General features: G+C 39.6%; 2 protein-coding genes across 2 annotated transcripts in view; both read right to left on the reverse strand.

Moving 5' to 3' along the window:
• LOC121717994 (cadherin EGF LAG seven-pass G-type receptor fmi-1-like) overlaps window positions 1–2498 on the reverse strand; it is a 4450-nt gene extending 1952 nt beyond the window's left edge. The window contains exons 1-3 of the mRNA XM_042102718.1: window positions 2433–2498; window positions 2212–2322; window positions 1913–2095 (exon numbers count right to left, since the gene is read on the reverse strand). Coding sequence (XP_041958652.1) covers window positions 1913–2095; window positions 2212–2322; window positions 2433–2498 — 360 coding nt within the window. The remainder of the gene's footprint in view (window positions 1–1912; window positions 2096–2211; window positions 2323–2432) is intronic.
• A 1712-nt stretch (window positions 2499–4210) lies between these two features.
• On the reverse strand, window positions 4211–20643 carry LOC121717995 (protocadherin Fat 1-like). The gene is made up of 11 exons (XM_042102719.1): window positions 20565–20643; window positions 19875–19939; window positions 19278–19352; window positions 18372–18461; window positions 18148–18237; window positions 17918–18019; window positions 17621–17728; window positions 15955–16036; window positions 15640–15752; window positions 15392–15433; window positions 4211–4271 (listed from the first exon to the last, which is right to left on the reverse strand). The coding sequence occupies exons 1-11, from the start codon at window positions 20641–20643 to the stop codon at window positions 4239–4241; spliced, it is 879 nt and encodes a 292-aa protein (XP_041958653.1). The 3' UTR covers window positions 4211–4238.
• Between the last annotated feature and the right edge of the window lie 2676 nt (window positions 20644–23319).

The following is a 23319-nucleotide window of genomic DNA, read 5'->3' on the forward strand; positions in this document are numbered from 1 at the left end:
TGTTGATGGAAGGCCAACATAGAGGACAAAAGCGGAAAATTTGATCTAAAGCTAATGACAAGCTGCTTTGTAAAACTGCAATGTCTACTACTATTTTACTACTACTAACTACTTAAAAATTATAATAATCAAAAATTAAATTGCAGATACTGATAGAACAGGAAATACGAACAGTAAGTGTAATGTTAAGTTAAAACTGGTCTCATCAATCAAAATAATTATTTAATGTTATTGACCATCCTTATGAACAGTGTGAGTAAGTGAAAACTGAAAATTTTCAGGTATCCATTCCATGCAAGGAAAATGTGTGTCCTTATGTGTGCTTTTATTATGACCGCCGCGCAGCGAAGCGGCGGTCATATAGGTTTAGTCAGATTTTTTTCTTTTTTTCTTTTTCGCATGTCCAAATTTCCATCAAGGATTCCCGGGACACTGAAAGACCGGGATAGACGAAACTTGGTGGGCATGTATCCCCATATAGATAGCATAGAACCATCGTTTTTCGGTTTGATCTGTAGCCCCCCCGCTGGACTGCACCCCCCGAAAGGAGGGTAGGGCAGACACAGTTTTCTGTGAATATCTCGAGAACCGTAAGGTTTAGGAGGACCATTTTTTTGTATGTTGATCTCAAGGGGCCATGTCAACCCATTCCATAACCACTCATTTCATGTATAGCGCCACCTAGTTAAACACAAAAAAGTAAAAATGAGGTGTTGTAATCGCAGGTATCTGTGACCTAACATAGTCAAAACTGCACAAAATTGGAAGTGTAGGATCATTATGACACCCTCTGAATGCACACCAAGTTTCGTCGAATTCCGTTCATGGGGGCCCACACAATAAATTAATTTATGTTACTATACACCAACTGGCCTGTAGGTGGCCGGAGACAGTTTTCTGTGAATATCTCGAGAACCGTAGGGCCTAGGAGGTCCACCTTTTTTTTGTATGTTGGTCTTAAGGGGGCATGTCAACCCATCCCATTACCACTTATTTCATGCAAAAAATGAGGTGTTTTCACCACAATATCTCTGGCTGACATGGTCAAAACTGCACGAAATTGAAAGTGTAGGATCATTATGACACCCTCCGAATGCATGCCAAGTTTCGTGAACTTTCGTTCATGGGGGGCCTTACAATAAAATAATTTATGTGTACATTTAGTGACCGTACACCAACAAGGATTCCCGGGACACTGAAAGACTGGGGTACCCGAAACTTGGTGGGCATGTAACCCCACATGGATAGCATGGAACCATCGGTTTTCGTTTTGATCTGTAGCCCCCCCGCTGTACTGGACCCCCCGAAAGGAGGGTAGGGCAGACACAGTTTTCTGTAAATATCTTGAGAACCGTAGGGCCTAGGATGACCAATTTTTTTCCGTATGTTTGCCTCCAGGGGTCATGTTAACCCATTCCATGTGCACACATGTGCATAAACAGATACACACGCACACACATACATTTACAGTAATCATACGTATGACACATACTCACACAGTAGACATATGTACAGTACGTATGCATGCACATGCACAAACACACATACGCAGGCAAACACACAAGCACGCACATACACACACACACACCCACACACATAAACATAAACTTGTACACGCACACAATTCAAGAATTTCTCAGAATTATGAACAGGCAAGATGGGGGTGGGGTTGTATAAAATTAATTTTACATGTGAAATCTATGAACTAATCATGTTTTGGTACTTGCAGATACCAGTGAGAATTGAGTGTGGATAATGCAATTTAGTGAGACAGTTAGAATCATATAGGCCTTTCAGCGTGATTTATTTTTGTGGAAAAAATGTGCTGGACTGGGCGGCGGTCATATTTTGTACCGCTCTGCGGTACATCTAGTTTTGTATCTCTTTGTCTCTCTATGGTAAATGTACCCACTTCTACTCTTGTTGTGTCGTAGAGTCCATGCTGGTCTTCTACCTTCACCTGCAGGCTCACAATCCCACTCTGACCAGCTACTGACACTACATACACCTGACCACTAGAGGGCTCCACAGCAAACATGGACCTGGGCTCCACCAGAGAGTACCTCAGTGTCTCCCCCACATCAGGATCTGTGGCCTGGGATATAAAATAAACAATCAAGTAAGTAAATGATTAATATGATCCAAATGTGTTCTCAAGGTTATCAGTATGAGTAATGATAACTTCAGATGTATGTTTAGGTACTGTATGACCTCGACTTTCACAACAGGATATCCAGGTGGCATCTCATTGGAGATTACACGTGAGTACGCTACAGCATCAATCACTGGAGGCTCATTCACATCTGCCACACTAACCACCACCTGTAGGGATGAGCAGAAAGAGACAGAGGCAGGGACAGAGGAGTGAACAGAGAAACAACATGAACAGGTCAAGGAGGAGGAGACCAGTAGGCTGGGTGAGCTTGATCTACCGGCAATTTCTTTTTCGCCCTGCAACTCAGGCTGGAAACCTGTGCATCTTTTTCAGCTGCTTCCATTACAATTTTGCCGGGACCAATCACAAGTTGGCTCATCCACCTGGCGCGCTATTGGCAGGTTTAAAACGATGACGATAGCGGGAGAGTCTGCTCTGCAAACGTCACCCGGTTAGTTGGTCAGATTGGTGAATGACTATCCAATTGACCTATCGCAAGCCCCGCCCATCGAACGCGGATGAGCCAAGGTTGATGCTAGAATGGATCAGCCGGACGGACAGGGGGCGGTAGTTCCGAATGTTCGATGCAGATGCAGATTGTTGCGTTGTTAAGCAACCGATGACGCTCCAGCTTCGCCTCAGCTGACGTTCTAGTCGTAGCTGTCACTTCAGTTTTTAAAAATAGGGATGGGCAAAGCGAGGCTTTATGAAACATTGAAACGTTCGAAGCAATTGTGCCGAATTGTTCCGAAGCTTTGAAACAATTCCGACACCTCAGAGCTGTTTAGGGTGAAACAAATCTGTCAAATGCTTCGTATTAGAGATGCAGTCTTTAAAGTTCGTGGCTCGCAGTGTTACCTGTGTTCAGTCTTTGTCAAAAGCTAAGCAGCATGCCCTTGGTCAATTACTGGATGGGAGACCACATGAAGTCACAATAAAGGGAGTCTTATTGCTGCCACTATGTGTTCTCTAAATTACTTTCTTCTTATAAAAACTCTCGATTTTTGACCATTCTGAGAGTTTAGTTGAAACTGTGTGGTTAATGGTGAAGTAAGAAAACATAAACAGATACGATCTGAAACAATACCTTACAAATCAAACGGGGATCGAACCACATTTGAGCAGCCTGGGCTACCGTGCAAAAAACACCCTCACTACCACTACACCATCATGGTTATTGCATAAGAGAAAGCTACACTGTTAATTGAACGTGCGGGCACGCCTGCCGACACCGGTGAAAAGCACCTAAGGGCTGGCTGCCTAAGGTTCACTTTGGTCATATGACATGGGGATTTTGAACGATGTTTCGAAGCAGTGATCACATGACATGGCTGTTTTGAACCACGTTTCGAAGCAGTGTTTCGAAACACTTGTGCTTCGAAGCCTCGACACTGATTCGAGACGTCGGTTTCGAAAGTCACACCCCTATTTAAAACACTAACGCGGCAAATCAGCAAAATAACGACTTTTGAGAATCTCTCCGACTTAAATACTTTCGTACAGGGAGTGGAGGACGAGTCGAGATCAAAGTTCATAACCTTTTCTGTTGACTGTAACTTCAATAACAAAGGTAAAGGTACACATTTTTTTAGAAACGATGTACAACTAGGCCTACATGTTTTTACTAACACCGCCGGTGCTTGTCAACACAGAATGGGCACCTTCGCACGTCAGCCGTGTATAGACCCTTTCAAGAGAGTTCCATTATCAGCATCATAGTTGGCCCCACGCCCCACAAGGCTTCCGTTTTAACATTCCATATGTTATCTTAATGCAGAGGAAGTAGATTGGGGCCCAAATAGAATGTTCAAGCATTGTTTTTGTTTTTATTGTTGAAAGGGTCCATACTGGGAGTGGACAGGGGGATCGGGTATGCCAGCCATTCCTTACCCCGGAATCCCATTCATGTTTGTTGGGTCGAAAAAGTTGGTCTGTCATCAAGGCAAAGACCTCGCTATTGCCCAAAAGAAGAAATATTCAGAGGAGAAGACTAGAAAGTCACTCGTGAAGAGACGACACGCACGAGAGCTACTTCGACCCGCTAAAAGTCTGTCAGGCCGATCTGTCGCCTCTGTAAAGTAGCCTAAGCTATAGCGTACACAGGGCACTCAATAGCCTATATTGAGAGAGAGAGGGAGAGAGAGAGAGATAGAGAAATGTATAAAACAGTCATGAAGTAAAACAAGACCACTTCATCAGCAGCTTAACTTCAGGTCAGTGCTGAACTAGGCTACACAATAGCTATGTGAATCTGCAGCTGAAAAGGGTGGGCTTTATTCAGAAATGTCACGTGCCAATATATTGTGTCAAATGCCTCATGAGCATTCAAATGTGGGGAAAGTAAATCATGACAGGGACACATTGTGTTTATGCTTCCTATGCACCTCTAACCTTTTGACCTAAGGTCTATGTGTATAATAAAATAAAATGCAAAAGTAACACAATAAGAAAATATATAACATAGAGTTTGAATACTTCAGTATTTTTAAAAACAATACTTGGCAACTTTCACTTGCAGTGGAGTCATTTTTGTAGGAGTATCTACTGTATATATGAAGTTGTTATATAATCAATTAACAAAATTATCTTTATTGCATTCATTTACATTTTCCCTTACATTGTACAGATGGTGGACCACAGCTTTAACAGCCAGAGGTCTCTCTGGCAAGACACCAAAAAGGTGGGGTGTCCAGCTGCCATCGCCATAACTAAGATTGCAGTATTCCCTAAATGCTAGGATTATGCTAGGATTATGTGAGCACAATGTATGTGTAACTTGAATGTATGCACAATGTATTTTTGAGCATGATCACCTTTACACTGCATACTAGGTTACTGAAAATAGGAAACGGGCTAAAAAAGCAGCCTCCAAACTGCTTCGAAGGGCTTTGGAGAGAGATCCAATGGTATGGCAGACATGGTATGCAGTCACACAGCCAACTGAACATGTTGGCCATGCAACGGGTGACATGGTAATTCGCAGTCTTATCAAGCCTAGAGAATTTTATTTAAAGCGCAATGGTGTGTGATTCATGGTACTTTGATTCTAAAACTATAAATGTGATGCTTTTAAAGGAGACAGCAATCCGTGAGCCTGTGGACATGAGAGTAGAGCTACGGGTAGTAGAGCTCACTAAGCAGGGTGTGAGGAAAGTGAGTGAGGTCAGAAAGCATCTAACACAATTTGTTAAGGCTGAGTTATTTAGGGGGGCCAGCCCACCACCTCTCTCCAGACGGCGATATTTTCCTTCAGATAAGGACCTACGAAATATTATGGCTAGGGCCAGAGACCAGACGAGGTACTCAAAAATAGATCAGGTGAACCTAGAGGTGAGGCACAGTCATACTCGTTTGCTGTGATGATCTGTTATTGTATAGGTGTAATAATAACAATAATGTATGGATTCTGCCTTGTTTCAAAAATGGCGTATTGAAAAACCTGAGGACTCTTTTCATTTGCGCCTACATATAGAGGGAACATCTTTTCTCCTCTGCCACCAGACAGACTGGCAGCAAAGGCTGTTGAATATGTATGGCAGCGACATTTGTCTATTCGACGCAACATACCGTACTACCCGCTATGCCCTTCCCATATTCTTTTTGTGTGTACGGACAAATGTGTGTTATGTGGTTGTGGGAGTTATGGTTGTGCAAGAAAAAACCACAGAGGCCATCAGAGAGGGACTGAAGGTTTTTAAGGGATGGAATGTGGGATGGAAACCAGCCCACTTTATGGTGGACTACAGTCTGCCAGAGATCAAGGCTGTTGAGTCTGTTTTTGAAGGTATGGTGTACACATCTTCTATTTTGAAATTCCATACTTTTTCCATACTAAGTTTTTGATGCTTTGCAGTACATTCTACACACATTCATGACTAAATCACAACTTGGCTGATTCACAGTCTGCAATTTGGCGATACTGACAAGTGCCCCTCACACCCTGATCAGTTGAGTGACTCAGAGGGGGCCAAATCCCTAAAATGTAGTTTTTGGTGAACAACATTGAACTGCCTCAATTATGAAATGCACTGTAGACTAAATTAAGCTGTGAAGTCTTTTATGGTGTCTTTTGTCTTATTTCTGTCTTATGTTCAGGGACCAGGGCACTGTTGTGCGATTTTCATAGGGTAAAAGCATGGGGTGAGTGGGTGAGAAAGCAGGACCATCAGGTTGTACAGAAAGAGGATGTTCTGGCCAAAATGAGGGCAATTGCCAGAGCTGGCACCACTGATCAGTATGAAGAGGCAGTGAAGGCCCTGACTGAGAGCCAGAACTGGAGAGAGAACCGTGCCCTCCAAAATTGGTTCACCGACACCTGGCTGTCAGAGGCAAAGGCAAGTTTTGCATTTATTTACAGTGTTGGAGGTAACACATAATTTTGTTACTTTATTGGGTAACAAAGTAAGGTAACATTTTCTGTACAATAATTACATTTGTTCGTTCAACTTTAAGCAGCAGAATTACGCACTTGGCCAGCCTATAGAACGGGTACATTTTGGAGAGAGAATGAGAATGTACGCATGCAAGAATCTATTTGTGGCCAACCAAAAACAATGTTTACCTAATGCATTAACTCAAGACCTCAAACGTTTTCTAAACAGCAAAAACAGAAAGGATGCAGCAGGCAGCATGTAGAAGAGTCATTTCCAGTGGCGTTACAGCTAGAGAGATGAAACTGCACGCTCCATGAGGGTCATGTGCAGAAGGTCTGACTTGAATTTCAGCCTCGTAGCTCCATTCAACCACCCAAAACTCCACCTCTGAAGTGGGAGTGGTCAACTATTTTTAAGTTTTTCCTTCACAGTTTTTTTTAGTGGGCGTCTCAGATATCCCACCTTTGGAACAGTTGTCAGGGGCCTCACGGCGGTGCCATGCATCTTGGTCCCATCCCTCTAGCACCTAGCGTTACTGCGCCAGAAGAGGGAAACCTTGTACGTTTCGAACTGTTTATCTCCTTCCGGGAATAATCCACCGACTCGAAACTGAGCCTGGCTTGTTTGTGATGTCCCGTTGTTCAACATATTCTGATTTCATACTGATCGGACCAACATAAGTGAGTTTTTTGGCTAAAAATTGAAAAATGACTAAGCGATTCCACTGCTTTGTTATTTTGCCACCGTATGTACCCTAGCAACACCCAAGCAACCACCTTAATTACCTTAGCAACTAGCCTAACTCTTTGAATGTTGCACCCTGGTTAGAGACCACTCAAAAGTAAAAGTAACAATAACGAGTAACACGTTACTTTCCAAAATGACTAACGAGTAAAGTAATTTCATTAAAGAAATATGAGTGACGAGTAACTTCTAACGCATTACTTTTTTTGAGTAACGACCCCAACACTGTTTATTTATTTACTTATTTCCTCATTCTTTTTCTCTCCCTCTCATCTCTCCCTTCCCCACCCTCCAGAGGACGGACACTAGCCATGGTGCGCCCCTCTCCCTTCCCCTTCCTTCCTCCAGAGCACGGACACTAGCCATGGTGCGCCCCTCGCCCCCCACACCCCACCCTCAAGAGGACGGACACTAGCCATGGTGGGCCCCTCTCTCACCCTATGTATATAGTTTAATGTCTATAGTTTTTTTAGATTAGATTAGATTAGATTCAACTTTATTGTCACATTCTAAAACCTTGCAACTGTGACTAGACATGGTGATGGCTTGCAACAGCTGGCAACAGACGTGCAACATTTAATTCACACCACTGCGACTCTTTCTGCAACGGTTTCGTCTCGTCGTGAATCTTTGGTGTGAATTTGGCCTCCTAGTTTCTCTCTGCTGGCTCCCTATAGTAGCCAGAATTAAATTTAAATATTAATATCAGAATAATTATTGGTTGATACTAAATCAATATTGAATGTTTTTTTTTTATTTCTTTTGTGTGATATATCATTCAGAATGCTGCAACATGACTGGTCTTCAATCAGCCAAAGAGGACACGTCGTAACTCCTCTCCTCCTCTCCATTGGCTCCCTATAGTAGCGAGAATTAAATTTAAATCTCTCATTTAGGCCTATAGGACACTGACTGGGTCTGCTCCCTGTTATTTTAATTCAACGATTAATACGTACATTGCCTACTGCGGTCTTGTGATGAGCGCCTGTTGTGTCGACCAGTCATAAACGCTAGGTCAGATTCAAGACTCTTTTCCTCAGTGGTTCTATGTTGGTGGAATGAGTTGCCCAGTGCTGTCCGTTCCTGTAGTAGTTTGGGGTCTTTCAAGAGGGTCTAAAGGCATATCTGTTCAACATGCACTTAGTTAATTAAGCGCTTCTTATGCATTATGGTTCTATACAGCATTGTTTATTTTCATTAGGCTGTTGATTGACATTGTTGTTTATTATTGATATTGTCATTAATATAGTCTTACCATGCTATTGTTATTATATTGTTGATTGAATTGACATTGTTGTTTGTTATTGCTATTCCTCTTAATGTAGTCTGACCAACATTTGAAATTGTTCCCTGTTAAATTTAAGTATTATATTGAGCAGGATATTGATATAGGATGGCCCGCCCAGTCAATGTTCCATGTTTCAAAAATGTACAAAGTTTATTAGAAGAATTATACACATAACACAATTGCCTCATCAGTGTGTCAGTACAGCTCAGTACATTCATAGACTCCAATGAAACAGCGCCCTCTAGAGTCACAAAATTCGACAGGTCACAGAATTTGGTGCAACACCGGTCATAGCTGTCGGACTTAGCAACAGTAACTAAGGGGGGCGGGACTTCGCGAAAAGTCAATTGCGTCATTTGAACTGTGCCCGTTGATCACGCCTTTTGTGCAGTAGAAAATACATAGCGGACTCCCCAGACCAATGTTCAATCTTAAAAGATTGAGCTTGGTCTGCTGAAAGCCAGACTAGGAGACCAAGAGACAGCATTGGATGTTTCTAAAAATAAAACTTACTCAATGCATTCTTTACAGTACATGGTTTTAGGGGAACAGAATTTTAATCGGAATGAAAAAGGTGGTGTAATCATTACAAATGCATCAGTGCATTTGCATTTACGCTACAAATTCTGGCCTAAACTAAAGTGTCTCCGGCCACCTTAAAGAAGCCTTATGCAGGTCTGGTTATTCCTTTGATGTTTCTGGGTTTTCGCCTGATTTGGGCTCGCATTTTTCACGACATAGCTCCCCCTGCAGCTTGGGTAGCAAGTGACTGCTACGCTAAACCCCCACTAGCTAGCCATCAATAAACCAAGCTAAACACATAGGGCTCACAATAAAATGGTCGAGCAAACACATTGTTCAAGAGACTATCAAATCACATTACAAAAACGGGTAGGCTACTTACAGTTTCAACAGCAACAAAGCCATTCCATTTTGTCCTTTTTGTCCATTTTGCAGTCTTCTTAGAAACTACACATAGCGGCCAACTCTCACGCGTTGGCCGTGATACACACGCATTTGATTAGTTTCACACACTCACACGCCACACCCCCGATTTCTCACGCTGAAGTGTCAACCCGGTCGGTCAGATGCCTGAAAAATGAGTTTAGCCTATCTATAGATCTATAGGCGGGTCAATATATGAAGAAAAAAACACCTAACCTCAAAAAAATTGATACAAAAGGTTTTTCAACTGATTATGATACCTTTAGATGTACTTAATAACATGTTAAAAATCTAGTAAAATCTGACCCCAGTAAAGGGGTCATTTTCAAGATGGCGTCCAAGATGGCCACCAGAAGCTAATTTGGGATATCTGAAGCATTAATTAGCCTAGGAAAGTGTTTTTCGTGTTTAATCAGATTTAGAGGTCACTGATTCATATACGTCAGACTAAAGTATCACTTCATCATTTTCAAAGACTTGTCATTTTCAAGATGGCATCCAAGATGTCCACCAGAGGCTAATTTTGGCTATATCTGAAGCATTATTCATTCCCGTACCGCTCCCTCAGTTTAGCTTTCAGATACTGATTACCGAATGGAATGGAATCAACCTCAATCAAATACTCTTTCATGTTAGATCCAAGTACAGAGACAGTCAACTGTTCTTAATTGTGTGCATTTCTGCAAGACACTCCGCTGTTCGTGTAGAAGATATGGATTACCTTGCACTGCTGCCTGTGGAACGTGTCAAAATGAACAATGTGACAATCCACACAAGTTCCTTTCAGAGGAGTCAGAGGATGATGAATAATGATATAATAATTATTTCTGATCTACTTATGCATATAGTTTAAGATTCAGTTTAATTAGCTCCCCCTAATGATAGATGCCAACAATTATTGATCTACACAAATATACAATGCATGCCTATATAGTATATGGGTCATGGTTCATTAAAGTCATAAAACAGCCACTTACTCGCAAACGCTACTCTACATATTGTAAAAGCATATACCCTGTACATGAAATATAACATTAATCAACAAAATAACATTTCCATCTTCCTCCACACCAAGCATAATACTCTATTCTGTATAGGCAAATATAGTGTAAAGGGGATACATTTTAGCCTATATTGTCCAGGCAAAACAGATTAAACACCCAAAACCATATATTTTCTAAAAGCATATAACCTCTAGATGAGATATAACACCAGTTAAGACATGTCTTATCTTCCTCCATGCATGCACAATACAATGCCCTCTATAATGTATAGGCGAATCTAGTGTAAAGGGGATATATGTTGGCATGTTAAGTCCAGGGGAAACAAATTAAACACCCTAAAATATATATTTTCTGAAAGCATATAATCTGTATAAGATATAACACCATTTAAAATATGTCCCACCTTCCTCCATGAATGCACAATACAATGCCCTCTATTCTGTATAGGCGAATCTAGTGTAAAGGGGATATATGTTGGCATATTAAGTCCAGGGAAAACAAATTAAACACCCTAAAATATATATTTTCTGAAAGCATATAATCTGTATAAGATATAACACCATTTAAAACATGTCCCATCTTCCTCCATGAATGCACAATACATTGCCCTCTATTCTGTATAGGCGAATCTAGTGTAAAGCGGATACATGTTGGCCTCTTTTGTCCAGGGAAAACATATATTTTCTAAAAGCATATAACCTCCAGATGAGATATAACACCAGTTAAGACATGTCTTATCTTCCTCCATGCCATGGAGATGGTTAATAATCCTGTATTGCATTTGCTCTGTATTAAAACGCATTGATTTTAATTTATGGCTGAAAAAGGTAGAGCATTGAAACATTTTCAATTTTAACATTTAAAATCCTATTCTTGTTTAATTTGACCATCATTTGATATCAATTTCACCCCTGTAGGCTGAATAGTAATTGAGATATAGCCATTCTAACCTGTTGACAGCCATTTTGGCGGCCATTTTGAAAAAGACCCCTTTCCCAAGGTCAGATTTTACTAGATTTTTAGTATGTTATTTAGCATGTCCAACAGTACCAGAATCCATAAAAAAAACTTTTGTATCAATTTTTTTGACGTTGAACCCTATATTGACCCGCCTACTACCTGTTGAGCCACGGTTATGCTTTCAGAGACGGTGAGAGGGTTCAAGAGCACCCTCTGTCTGTGGAATTTTCTAAATTTTCTCTCATTTGCGATGCTACTTCAGAAGCCATCCCAGGCGCATTCCCCCCGCATTTCCCCGGCTTCAGGTATGGTATAATAGGAATATTATTGAGTATTTTTCACGCTGAAGTGTCAACCTGGTAGGTCAAATACCTGGTAGATGAGGTTCAACTAAACTAAACCTATACATATGATATCACACATCATGTGAACGAGCGGAGTCTAGCTTTCCAATGATAATAGCGCCAAGTTGCTGTGATAAATGGTTCGCGAGAAAATTATCATTGAACCGATGTGCAATTTAGGCTAATCATATTTGCATTTTGCACACAGTGCACACCCATTACTCTCGGTTTAATATCTCACTAACCCTTCACATAACACGTGGCAAACCCAATATCACAATAAACAGCAAACTGTACCGAATACGAGGATATAAAGCATGCCTCTGTGCAATAAGGGGTTCCTGAGTAGCCTAATCCGGTTTTGAAATTGCAACACATTTCTACATAGCCTCATTGGGGCAAAATTATAATGTATTCTAATGTAAACTATTTGTCAGTATACTGTAGGCTTACGTACATTTTTGTAAATTGCTCAGCCATAGATTATCCCACTATCATGGTTCTTATATTGTCAGGTTCCAGCCAATCCCACTTACACAGATAAATGAATATATTTATATTGGCATGCTTCCTAGTGACATTAATGCAAAAATATGAAGAAAATCAAATAACGAGACACAAATATTGATATAAAGCCTGACATAAGCCATATGCAAACATTCACATCATGCAGATATGGGTACATCCTGAAAAAAGCATGTAGGCTATAGGCTATGGCTATTACAATGACCAATATATTATCTTAAATGAACTAGCTGAATAACACAGGGGACCACTTCTGCAAAATTTCATGGAGTGCTGAAATGTACACACATTTTTGAACATTTCTGAACTGTTAAATGTAGCATATGTTTTTGTGGTTGTGAACTTATTGCAATATCACCATAACTATTCCACCTGTGTATGCATGGTTATAATTCTTAAGTGCAAAATAGCTTAGGCTACAGCACAAATATTTCCATGAAAATAAGCAAGTCTGACCTCTGGATTTATTTTGAAAGTGCACCTGATTGATGCATTTAAAAGTCAAAATATACAAACTAGGGCTGTCAAAATAACTGATTAATTTTAATTAATTAATTTGAGAAAAAATAACTGATTAAAAAATTAGTGCAGATTAATCGATTCCGTATGACCTTTGACCCCGAGCCGTTCTAGTCAGTAAAAATTAGACTGTAAAATGAAGGAGAGAGAAGAAAACGTGCTGCCTGGATCATTGATTGGAACATTTACTTTTTAAAAACAGCCTGATGGTGTTAAAATAAAGTCCTCTGCAATGTCTGCAGCAAGGAATTTGCATATCACCGGAGTTCATCAACTCTATAGTCGCACATCAATGCAAAGAAATAAGTGTTGACATTGAGGGGAGTGTTAATTTATTTTCATTGTGTCCCCTAGGTTATATCTGTGGCCTGAAATGCCTTGTATGTGAAAAAAAAAACTTCTTCCCGAAGCACTTTTGAATTTATTTCCTCAGCATATTAGGTCATATCATAGATTATTATGGCAATTATTTGAACAGTGAAAATAATAATAAAAGAGTTTTTGAACTTTAATGTCACTAATGCTGATTATTCAATGATTCATTTGAATTTAAATATTTAAAATACTTTCACAGCAAAAAATATATATGCGATTAATTTAGATTAATTAATCACAGAGTATGTAATTAATTAGATTAATTTTTTTAATCGATTGACAGCCCTAATACAAACATTTCTTAAATTCTTACAAAACACCCACCCACTTTTTAAAATTGTTAGTTTGGGCCACCACCCCACACACACACACACACACACACACACACACACACACTTTTGCCGTGCGAAATACCAGTGCTGTTTTCAGCATCAACGCTCATAAACTTTTTTTTTTTTTTGTTACACGCATTCTCCCATTCCGCTTTTGTCACACACACAGTGACAAGCGCCAAATCCCCCGCAGTGTTGAAGAGATCAATCGTCCCCCTCACTTTTGATAAGGTAAAAAGCCTTATAGGTACGCCAAATAAATAATAACCTATAGGTTTACGCTAGGCTATGTAAAACTCCCCATTAACAGCGTCACGTCACTAACCACAGCTAAGACTGCACAATCTCCTATTCACTCTGTTGGATATCTGAAGCCAGTTTGTCTACTTAGATACTGTAAATCTTCAAATTATGGCCGGGGTCTTAAGACAAAGTACAGGCCTTTAGGGGCAGGATTGTATTCGAGACAGCCCTTTATTTCTTATGCGGGTTTTATTTTGAGACATGCGTTTCTTGGAGCGGCATACTGGTAGGCCTTCAAAAGCATGACATTTTCGGTTTAGTTTGATATTTAATTTACTTTTGGACTGTTTGATTATATTGTTAAATGTTGGGACTGATGGGCACTGAAATCTGGAGAGGTATTTGATGATCACTATTACGTTCCATGTAGTTGAAAGAGTGTCGGGATTTCAAACAAACCATCCGCTTTCATGCGTTCATTGAACGTCCACGGTGCTGTAATGGAAACCTTCTTGCGTAGCCAAGTAGCCTATATATTGAGTTATTTTTAAATTATGCATGATTTACTTTTTATTAATTTCGTAGGCTGGCTTAATTTTGTTATATAGAAGTATCTAAATAACCTGTTAAAATGTACCAGAATTCACGAAATTGCATCTAGTCCAAAACATTTTTTCTGGGGGAGGACCCCCATACCCCCCGCTGTGTCCCACCCACTTTCACAATGCCTCCGACGCCCATGGTCCTAGTAGTAGGCTAGATCCCTTTGATACCAATGTTAATTTAACTCTGGGACCCTGGGATGGATTACTGCACGGCCCTTCCGGTCCCAGACCCAGGGGCCCAAGGTGTCAGGGGGCCCTGAAGCCCAAGCCTTTGCATGGAATCATTGCCTCAATATCAACACATCAGGATGTAGGCTATGAATCTCATTGAATTTAGTATTGGCCATCCCCAAAATGCACCAGAATACAGGAAATCACATCAAACAAATTTAAAAAAATCTGGGGGAGGACCCCCAAACCCCCTTCCACATATGCGACAATTAGTGGGGAGACCTTAATACATGTGGGCCCAGGGGCCCGAAAGTTCATAATCCGCCTGGTCCCTACACCTGAGAACCACTGTTTTTTTTACTGTACGGTATAATGCTGAATGAGCCAAACAAAAATTTCTGCAGCAACATTTTGGTTGGCCCCACCAAATCTCACTCCAAGGTTTTTTGCTACAATCTGACTACATTTTCGAGGCGCGATTGGATACTTCCGCCATGTTACATCCAGATGTGTTCAGACCGCGACCAGAAAGTTGTATATTCGTTTTTTCCGCGGAGAACCACTAGGGAGAGACAAAGCACCCACCAAACGACCCAAATAGTGTTGTAGAACCATCAGAACGAGTCAACAAATTTTTGCTAAAATTGTTGCATAGGGCTTCTTTAACAAATGACTTGTGTGATCAGACTACAAAGTTTATTGGTAAGAGTTTACATTGGTATCTAGTGATGTCCAGTTATGATCTGATTGCTCATTGTTTTCAAATAGAAACCTGTCACAGAAATGTGCTGTGGTCTCAGACTGTTACCATGGTATCTGCTGTCTTCATGCTGTCATTCTTTAGTGAGGCCTAGAGGGATAAAAATGCAACAACTTAACACAGTGGCTGTGTTGCCTGGGATAATAACATACTCTAAACAATACCTTGTCAGTCATGGAAATACACTGTCTGATATTAGTGGGCTACCAATTTTAGAACCCAGCAAATATGGGATGGCTATCATAAAATAATTGTTGATATTATTAAATTAAAATAAAATATTAATGATATTTTACCATTATGGTCATGTTTATCAAGGATGCTTTCTCTCTATCCAGTTCTTTATCAATGTTGATGACTCCAGTTTCCTTCTGAATGGAAAACTTTCCCCAATACTCTCCAGGAGATACTGAGGGAAATGTAAAATTTTCACAAGTTAGAAACACAATGGTGTGATTGCTGTTATCTTGTCTGCACATCATAAATAACATATTTTATGACATACAGTAATAAGTAGATCCATGCCTAATCTGAGACTTTCTGCAACAATGGCTAATTTGGCTGGGTTGCCATGGTTGCAACAGTCTGATCATTTGTTTCTTTGTTTTTACCTTTATTGATGCTGTAAATGATCTCTTGAACCCCATCAAAGGCCTTTATTGGAGCTGGATAAATCGATAGAAATTGGCCAACCTGGAAAATTATGATATGAAATGCACAACTGAACCCTACTAGTGGATATAACAATACAAGTAAATTTGTGTGTGTTATTTTCTCTGCAACACACCGCTAATTAGCGTATAATGCTAGTCTTCGGGGCACACGCAAAGTAAAAAGAAATCACTATTTCTATACCACTAACAAGGCTCAAAATAGCACCACACTTCCACGGTAGCATGAGGGGCCCTGCATGTAAACCATAGAATTGAGAACTTTGTAAGTGTACAGACAGTTTATTAAAAAGATAGTTTAGAAACAGTTTTATAGTTCACGTATACAAGCGGGTGCCATCTTGGGAAAACAGTCACGTGACAGTTCAACTTGCGTTGCTCCAGTCCAACGTCACTCAACGTGAGCTGAATTGTCACGTGACTGTTTTCCCAAGATGGCGATTTCTTTTTACTTTGTGTGTGCCCCGAAAACTAACGGTATGCTAATTTGTGGTAAAACTGCTCACTTTCGATTAAAATAAAAACCATACGGACGAACTCGGTACACATGTGTTATTAACCCCTAGGTTCATTTTGCGCCGGAATTGTCCTTTAAGTGTGCTTGCTGAAAGCAGCACACTTATTGTTATCCATCACGCAAGCACACATTTGTATTATTATTCCTGTAAGCCCAATTTTTGGCCAGCTCCTGGTCCTAGACCTTTTGAGATATCGCCACCGGTCCAACTCTGGAATGTCCGGTCGGAACCGGTGTAGTGTGGAAATTGAATGGTGTCACTGACCCTTACGCCATATTGAATTTAATAGAAAGCAAAACTAAAGTTACACAGGTCACAAATTTAAAGCAGTATACCGCAAAATCGTGGTAATTTCTTGCTTTCCAACCGCGGTAAGAAAACATCCATACCGTCCCAGCCCTACAGCAAGGCTTTCGGAAGTTTGAAGTTCAGACTTGGTACATGGACTTGGGACCCCATCCTCAGGATGCACAATACATTTGGTGTCTTTTGACCATAGGGGGGCACTATAATAACAGGTATGTATGCTCACATCTCAGCAACGCTTTCACGTATAGAAACCAAACTTCGTACATAGACTCGACACCCCATCCTGAGGGCGCACAATAAATGTTGTGTATTTTGACCACTAGGAGGTGCTATAATCACAGGAAGTAGGCTGATATCTCAGCAACGCTTTCACATATAGAAACAAAACTTGGTACATGGACTTGGGACCCCATCCTGAGGACACACAATAAAATTGGTGACATTCGACCACTAGGGGCCGCTAGAGTTACAGGAAGTTAGCTCATATCTAAGTGACACTCATTTTTCAAAACAAAACTTGGTACAGGAACTCGGGACTCCATTGTTTCGGATGTACGTTCATGCACTTTGACCTGTACACCTGATTTTGAAAAATGATGTACCGTTGGAATTATTGGATCAAGTCTAGTTGAACGAACCATATTTCACTATCTGCTCCCGTTGGTAAACTGCACCTGAGGAAGCACATTTTCGCAGTTCCTCGGAAATGCATTCTAGTTTTAATACATAAACATGGCCATAAATATCACAAATTCAGATATGATTATTGTTAAACATACCTCATTCTCATGTATCATGGCATTGTAAAGGTCATGTTCAAAATGAAGTCCTGGGGGTTTCAACACATGAACTACAACAGTAGTTTCTCCTGCTTTGCCAAAAGAATCCTAATGAACACATCTTCCATTATTTTAGACCATGTAAGGACATTATACAAAATATGCAAATGTTTATGAACACATAATAACAAAATAATTGTATAGTTAATGTATACAATAAATGTTTGGCTATTATTATTGTTTAATACTTATTATGACAGAACATCACAAAGATACTAAACTTAAGAACTTACTTACCTTGGCTTTCACTGTTAAATTGTACAGTTTTGTTAGAGTGTAGTTCAGCTGTTCCTGCAAAAGCATTAATCCACCTGCCATTGTAAATGTAGCTGAAGGCGGCTTTAAAAATAGTAAAATATGTGTCGGGATTTAAGTGTTGGAACAAACAAACACAAAAATATGTTTGGTAAAGCCAAACCTAAACAAAACAAACAATAATGACGAATTGATGTGGAACCCAAACATACCTCGATACTGTATCTAAAACTGCTATAGAGGGGGGAGACATCTGAATCAAATGCTTGGACTTCAATCACCCAGCTGCCAACTGGCTTTGCCTGGTGACAGAGTAAGTTGCAGTGAGGTTATGATCAAACAAGATGCTCTGTTCTTGAGATAACTGATTGTGTTTCCACAACTGAAATCAAATTATTTGAATACAAATTTAAAGCCTCATTCTTAGCTTTCTTACCTCTGATACACTCTTTGTGTACTTCTTTTTCTCAAACACTGGTGCATTGTCATTGATGTCATCTAGTGCAAGTGTTCTGTTGTTTCTGACCTATATAAACAAAATAAGAGTTGCAATAATCACAATAGTAGTGAAAATTATTTTAGGTGGTTTGCAACATTACTGTATACAAGAACTGTTATTTTTTAAAGTCTTGACATGTTTTCTGAAACTGAATCTGTACAAAACCCTGCACTAAGTAGCATGTAAGTCTCAGTGCCCTTGAGGACCCAGGTTTGATTCTGGTCTGCGGTCATGTCCTGATCCCACCCCACCTCTCTCTCCCACTCACTTCCTGTCTCTATTTTATATACTTTAAGTATATACTAAAATATATACTTCAAACAAATCCCACAAATTCAAATACAAACACAGTTTTTTAGAAACAATCATCCGACCTTGAAGACTTCTGTAGCTTTTAAGGCACTTCTCCTCAGAATGTATAAACCAAACATTGGTTATGATCAAAGTAGGAGGCTGGATATAGGCAAACCACATATTTTATGGGCCCGTTTACATTCGCTTTCGGAACGTATCTGTGTGTGTGTGTGGTGTGTGTGCGTGTGTGGTGTGTGTGTGTGTATGTGTGTGTGTGAGTGTGTTCCATTAAACACTGATGTTTGTTGAAATATGCTATTATTAATAGAACTTACCCCATTTTTCTTACATGTGATGGAGTATGATAGAGATGAGAAAGGTCCATTTGGCTTTGGGTTTGGCTTTGAATAAATCAAGGTCATCACAGCATAATGACATAATAGATCATATAAATCCAGTGTTTATTGTTTATTATTTGCTAAGCTCATACTGTAGACTAGTATCACAGAAGACATTGCATTTGAAATTGAAACCTTTAAAGACACTCACATCTTTGAGAGCTTCTGCATCCAGAGGTTTCTTTGTGAACACTAAAGCTGATGCATCTCCAACAGTATAGCTCAGCTCCAGGAATGAGACACAATCCGGACATGATGGAGACTCATAAATATTTCAGCTCCTTGTGGTAAAGTCAAAAATTCTACCATTCCTGTCATGAAAGATTACTTTTAGAAAAAAAAAAATAGGAACTGTATGAATGATGGTGCCTAAATGTCATATTTGCCCTAAATTTGTATTTTTTATTAACTTGACTATCTACAGTATCTTGTCCACACCACCTAGCATAGCCTATCATAATCATGCCCAACAGTGAGAAAAGAAATCATCCACATGACAATGCAAGTATTTGCCACTGTAATATCAATTGTCATATAATATGGCATGATTAATGGGCCTATAACCTCTGACAAATCATTGACATGAATAAATGTGATTAGAATGAAAACATTCTCCATGTGAATGTTCTATTTCTACCTTCATATTCCTCAGGAATTGGAACGGTGACCAGATCAACTGATTGTGGAGTTTCACAGTCTATAGATATATCTGCAACAATACAACAAGGCAGAACATGCCATGACATACAAGTGGGTAACTGAACTGCACATAGGCTGGGGGAGCAACACGACACATCTCTCTGTTGTAAGACCCTTTCAACAATAAAAACAAAAACAATGCTTGAACGTTCTATTTGGGCCCCAATCTACTTCCTCTGCATTAAGATAACATATGGAATGTTAAAACGGAAGTCTTGTGGGGCCAACTATGATGCTGATAATGGAACTCTCTTGAAAGGGTCCATTGTGCGTTCTTGAGCAACGGAACTGGGGACTTCCCAGTTTGAAGTGGGGGCTTTGGGAGAGCTACCAGGAATATGTTTTGACGTAACTCAACATAGTGAACGCTCTCACCTTCCCACTTCCCACATGAACCGCATGAACGCACTATTGGTTTTGGAGTCATAATGATAGATATCTGAACAAGCAGATAGTTCACCTTGAGTTAATTGAACTGAATAGCATTCTGGATGTTTAAGGAGTCCTTTAAGCATACCATTGATTTGAATATATAGTATAATATTGACAACCCCCACCACCACCCACCCCCCAACACACACACACACACACAAACGGAAGTGTGGATACTCGCTCACACACACACATGCATGCATGCACGCACACACATACACACGCACGAGTATTTAGTCAAAATATTATGAAATTATGAAAACAATATTATTAGTCAAATATGAATCTTTTGTTCAGTCTTACTTACGTGCCGGAAACCCTTGAATGTTGCCCGTGAACCCCAAGCCCAACAGCAGGACAGTCCAGATCCAGCGGCTGGTCACCATGTCTTCTGCGTTGAGTTCCCAACGCCTTCTTATCGCCTTTCCTTATAGCCGCTAAAGAAACAAGAAACTGTTGGACAATGTCAGGGGTCCCGTAAATCAACTCATGACAAGTTCCAAAGATCAATCACTTATCTCCATTTTACAGTTTCAGGACAATGGGATTGTCTTAATAATGTCGCTCTTAATAATGCCTGGTTGTAGTGTAGAAAGCAGGGGCAAACAGTGTTAATATGATTCCCAGACAAGTTCCATGCAGCATTTTGTTTTTGTTTGGAGGACAGGCACTTTGCTTGTTTCCCGTTTTTGAAGCCTGGGCTGCCTACATCTTTTTTTACAGCTCACGGAATGGACAGCTATTGGTCATGAGGAGATGATTGCTGAATGTGACAAAAAATGTTGTGGGCTTGAAATTGCATAAAATCCCTGACTGCACCTTTAATATCAGTACCGTTGTTTTATATGTATGAAAGAAGACATCCCCCAATGTCAGAAGTGTTGTGCTCTGTGATGTGATCACTCCTTATTTGTGGTTTCTTAATTCATAGCCCTTGGCCCCCCAAAAAAACTCCACGAATTGGGATCTGACCACAGTACATGATGCATCTACATCAAACAATATCCTCGCGGGCTAAGAAATGGGGAAATATCACCTCTTGTGTCATATCCATCCACCCTTGACCTGACTCCACCTCAAAGTCTCTGCATGCCTCTTCCATTGCTTGCAGAAGATGCATGCAGGCATGTGTGGTCATATACAGTACTGTTCATTGCCACACTGAAAATAGGTTTTAGAAATGGCGAATAAAGGGGGGAGGTACAAAACTATACACGGGTACTCAATGTAAAAGTAGACAATTGAAGAGGTACAGTATACAATGGTCTATTTTTAGTGCTAAGCCTCAGAGTGATTGATGTTCAGTTTTCTCTGGAACTATTTTCAGGTATGTGTGTGGACTTTGCCAATTACCAGATGTGCTTGCATTTTGAATACAAGTGTTTTCCCAGTGATAACAGGATATTTTATTTTTTTAACAAACTGTCTAATGTAAGAAACCGTTTAGCAATGGTGTGTTGTAGAATTGCAATCAGAATTGGAAAGCAGACAATGTGTTTATGCCATGGTTACAAAGTGTTCTAGCTATGCTACAAGAAGTTTAGGTGTAAGCAAAGGTTTTTAGTGCATGTGTAAGCAATGGGCAAAAACTGTAAAACGAATATGCTGGAAACAACATAAGTTGTGTTATTTTCAACACATACTGTGTACACTCTTGAAATGAATATCAAAAGCAGTGTGTTGAAAACAACACACTGTGTTGGTGGATTAGAACAACAAAAGTTGTGTTGTTTTCAACACATTCATTTTAAGAGTGCAGGTTGATAAGATATAGCCTACTGTATACTTATTGTATAGTATTTAGATGCTTTTGTCTAAAAAGAATAACAAAACATGTGTAACAAAACAAAGAATAACAAAACATTGAATAACAATGTAAACAAGAATATTAAATAGTAAACCTGAAAATCATTATTAACAACATCAATAACAGTGCATACTGTATCTTCAACATTGTTTGTAATATTGTCTTACACTGTCTTTGTTCTTATCTATCATATATCTGTTGGCATAAGAGTGACATGACATAACCCTGGGGTTTAGCAAAAGAGGAAAACATATGACAGGACAGTGACAATTATATCTTTGTAATTGTAGAAGATTAAATCACTCAGATTTTGATTCTACAGTAGTTAGAAAATACTGATGCCCAAACATACCAAAGATCTCATCATCCAGAAATGCTACAGCACATTTTAAACAGGCACATTTGCTTGAGGATAGTCCTACTCTAATTGTCATGATTTCCTGAACTTTTGGTAGGGCTCTTAAAGTTTGCCTTGATTAAGAGTCAAATAATTTTTAAAAATATGCTTTTTTAAAAAGTTCTGAAAATGTCTGCAGAAGTATGTCAAAAATGTCTATTAAAAGTATGACAGTTGTACTTACTGTACCACATCCCTAAAATAAAGGCAATAAGGATAGCCAGAGGTATCACCGTCGCTAACACAATCACAACACCGTTGTCAGATGTGTACCACGTCATGTCCATGTCGAAAAATGTTCTTTAGTTTTCTTTGTATTTTATTTTGTGTTCAATTTTACTTTTAGAAACAAATACACAGAGAGAGAGACAACACACACACACACACATACACACACACACACACACACACAAACACAAACATTCCAGACATTGTTTTTAGTGATACAATGAAATATTAACTCATTTAAGCATTTATTGAATTTGTGAAGGTACAATCGTTCACCGTTTCTCTTCCATCCTACTTCCTTATAATCTCCTAGGGGACCACATTTCAATCGCTGTCAGAGCCAGTGATGTTGATCAAGGTTATGCATTGTTCATTGGGTCACGTGACTATGGTTGGCATTATACATATGAGATACATGAATTTCCAAATCTCTGCACAAAAGTTATATTTTATCAGAAATCTTTCATTAGGTAAACCAGAAAATACTAAAAGAAAAGTCATTAAAATCATGAACTTGAATGTCAAACAAACACAAAGAAAAAAACAACTGCTTCAACAGTGTGTGTAAATCAGGTCTTTCCATAATTTTTTCCTATAGACTTTGCAAACGCTTTGTTTGCATATCACATG

Source organism: Alosa sapidissima, chromosome 9 (genome assembly GCF_018492685.1).
Source record: "Alosa sapidissima isolate fAloSap1 chromosome 9, fAloSap1.pri, whole genome shotgun sequence".
Lineage (NCBI taxonomy): Eukaryota > Metazoa > Chordata > Actinopteri > Clupeiformes > Clupeidae > Alosa > Alosa sapidissima.

What these genes read in the sequence shown, in the direction of transcription:
- LOC121717995 (XM_042102719.1), bottom strand. Translation starts at nt 20,643, where the DNA reads ATGGTGACCAGCCGCTGGATCTGGACTGTCCTGCTGTTGGGCTTGGGG. An exon ending in TGCAGTTCAGTTACCCACTT is followed by an intron (nt 19,353 to 19,874) that starts GTATGTCATGGC and finishes TCATTCCTGGAG; the next exon opens with CTGAGCTATACTGTTGGAGA. An exon ending in ACACAAAGAGTGTATCAGAG is followed by an intron (nt 18,238 to 18,371) that starts GTAAGAAAGCTA and finishes CTCTGTCACCAG; the next exon opens with GCAAAGCCAGTTGGCAGCTG.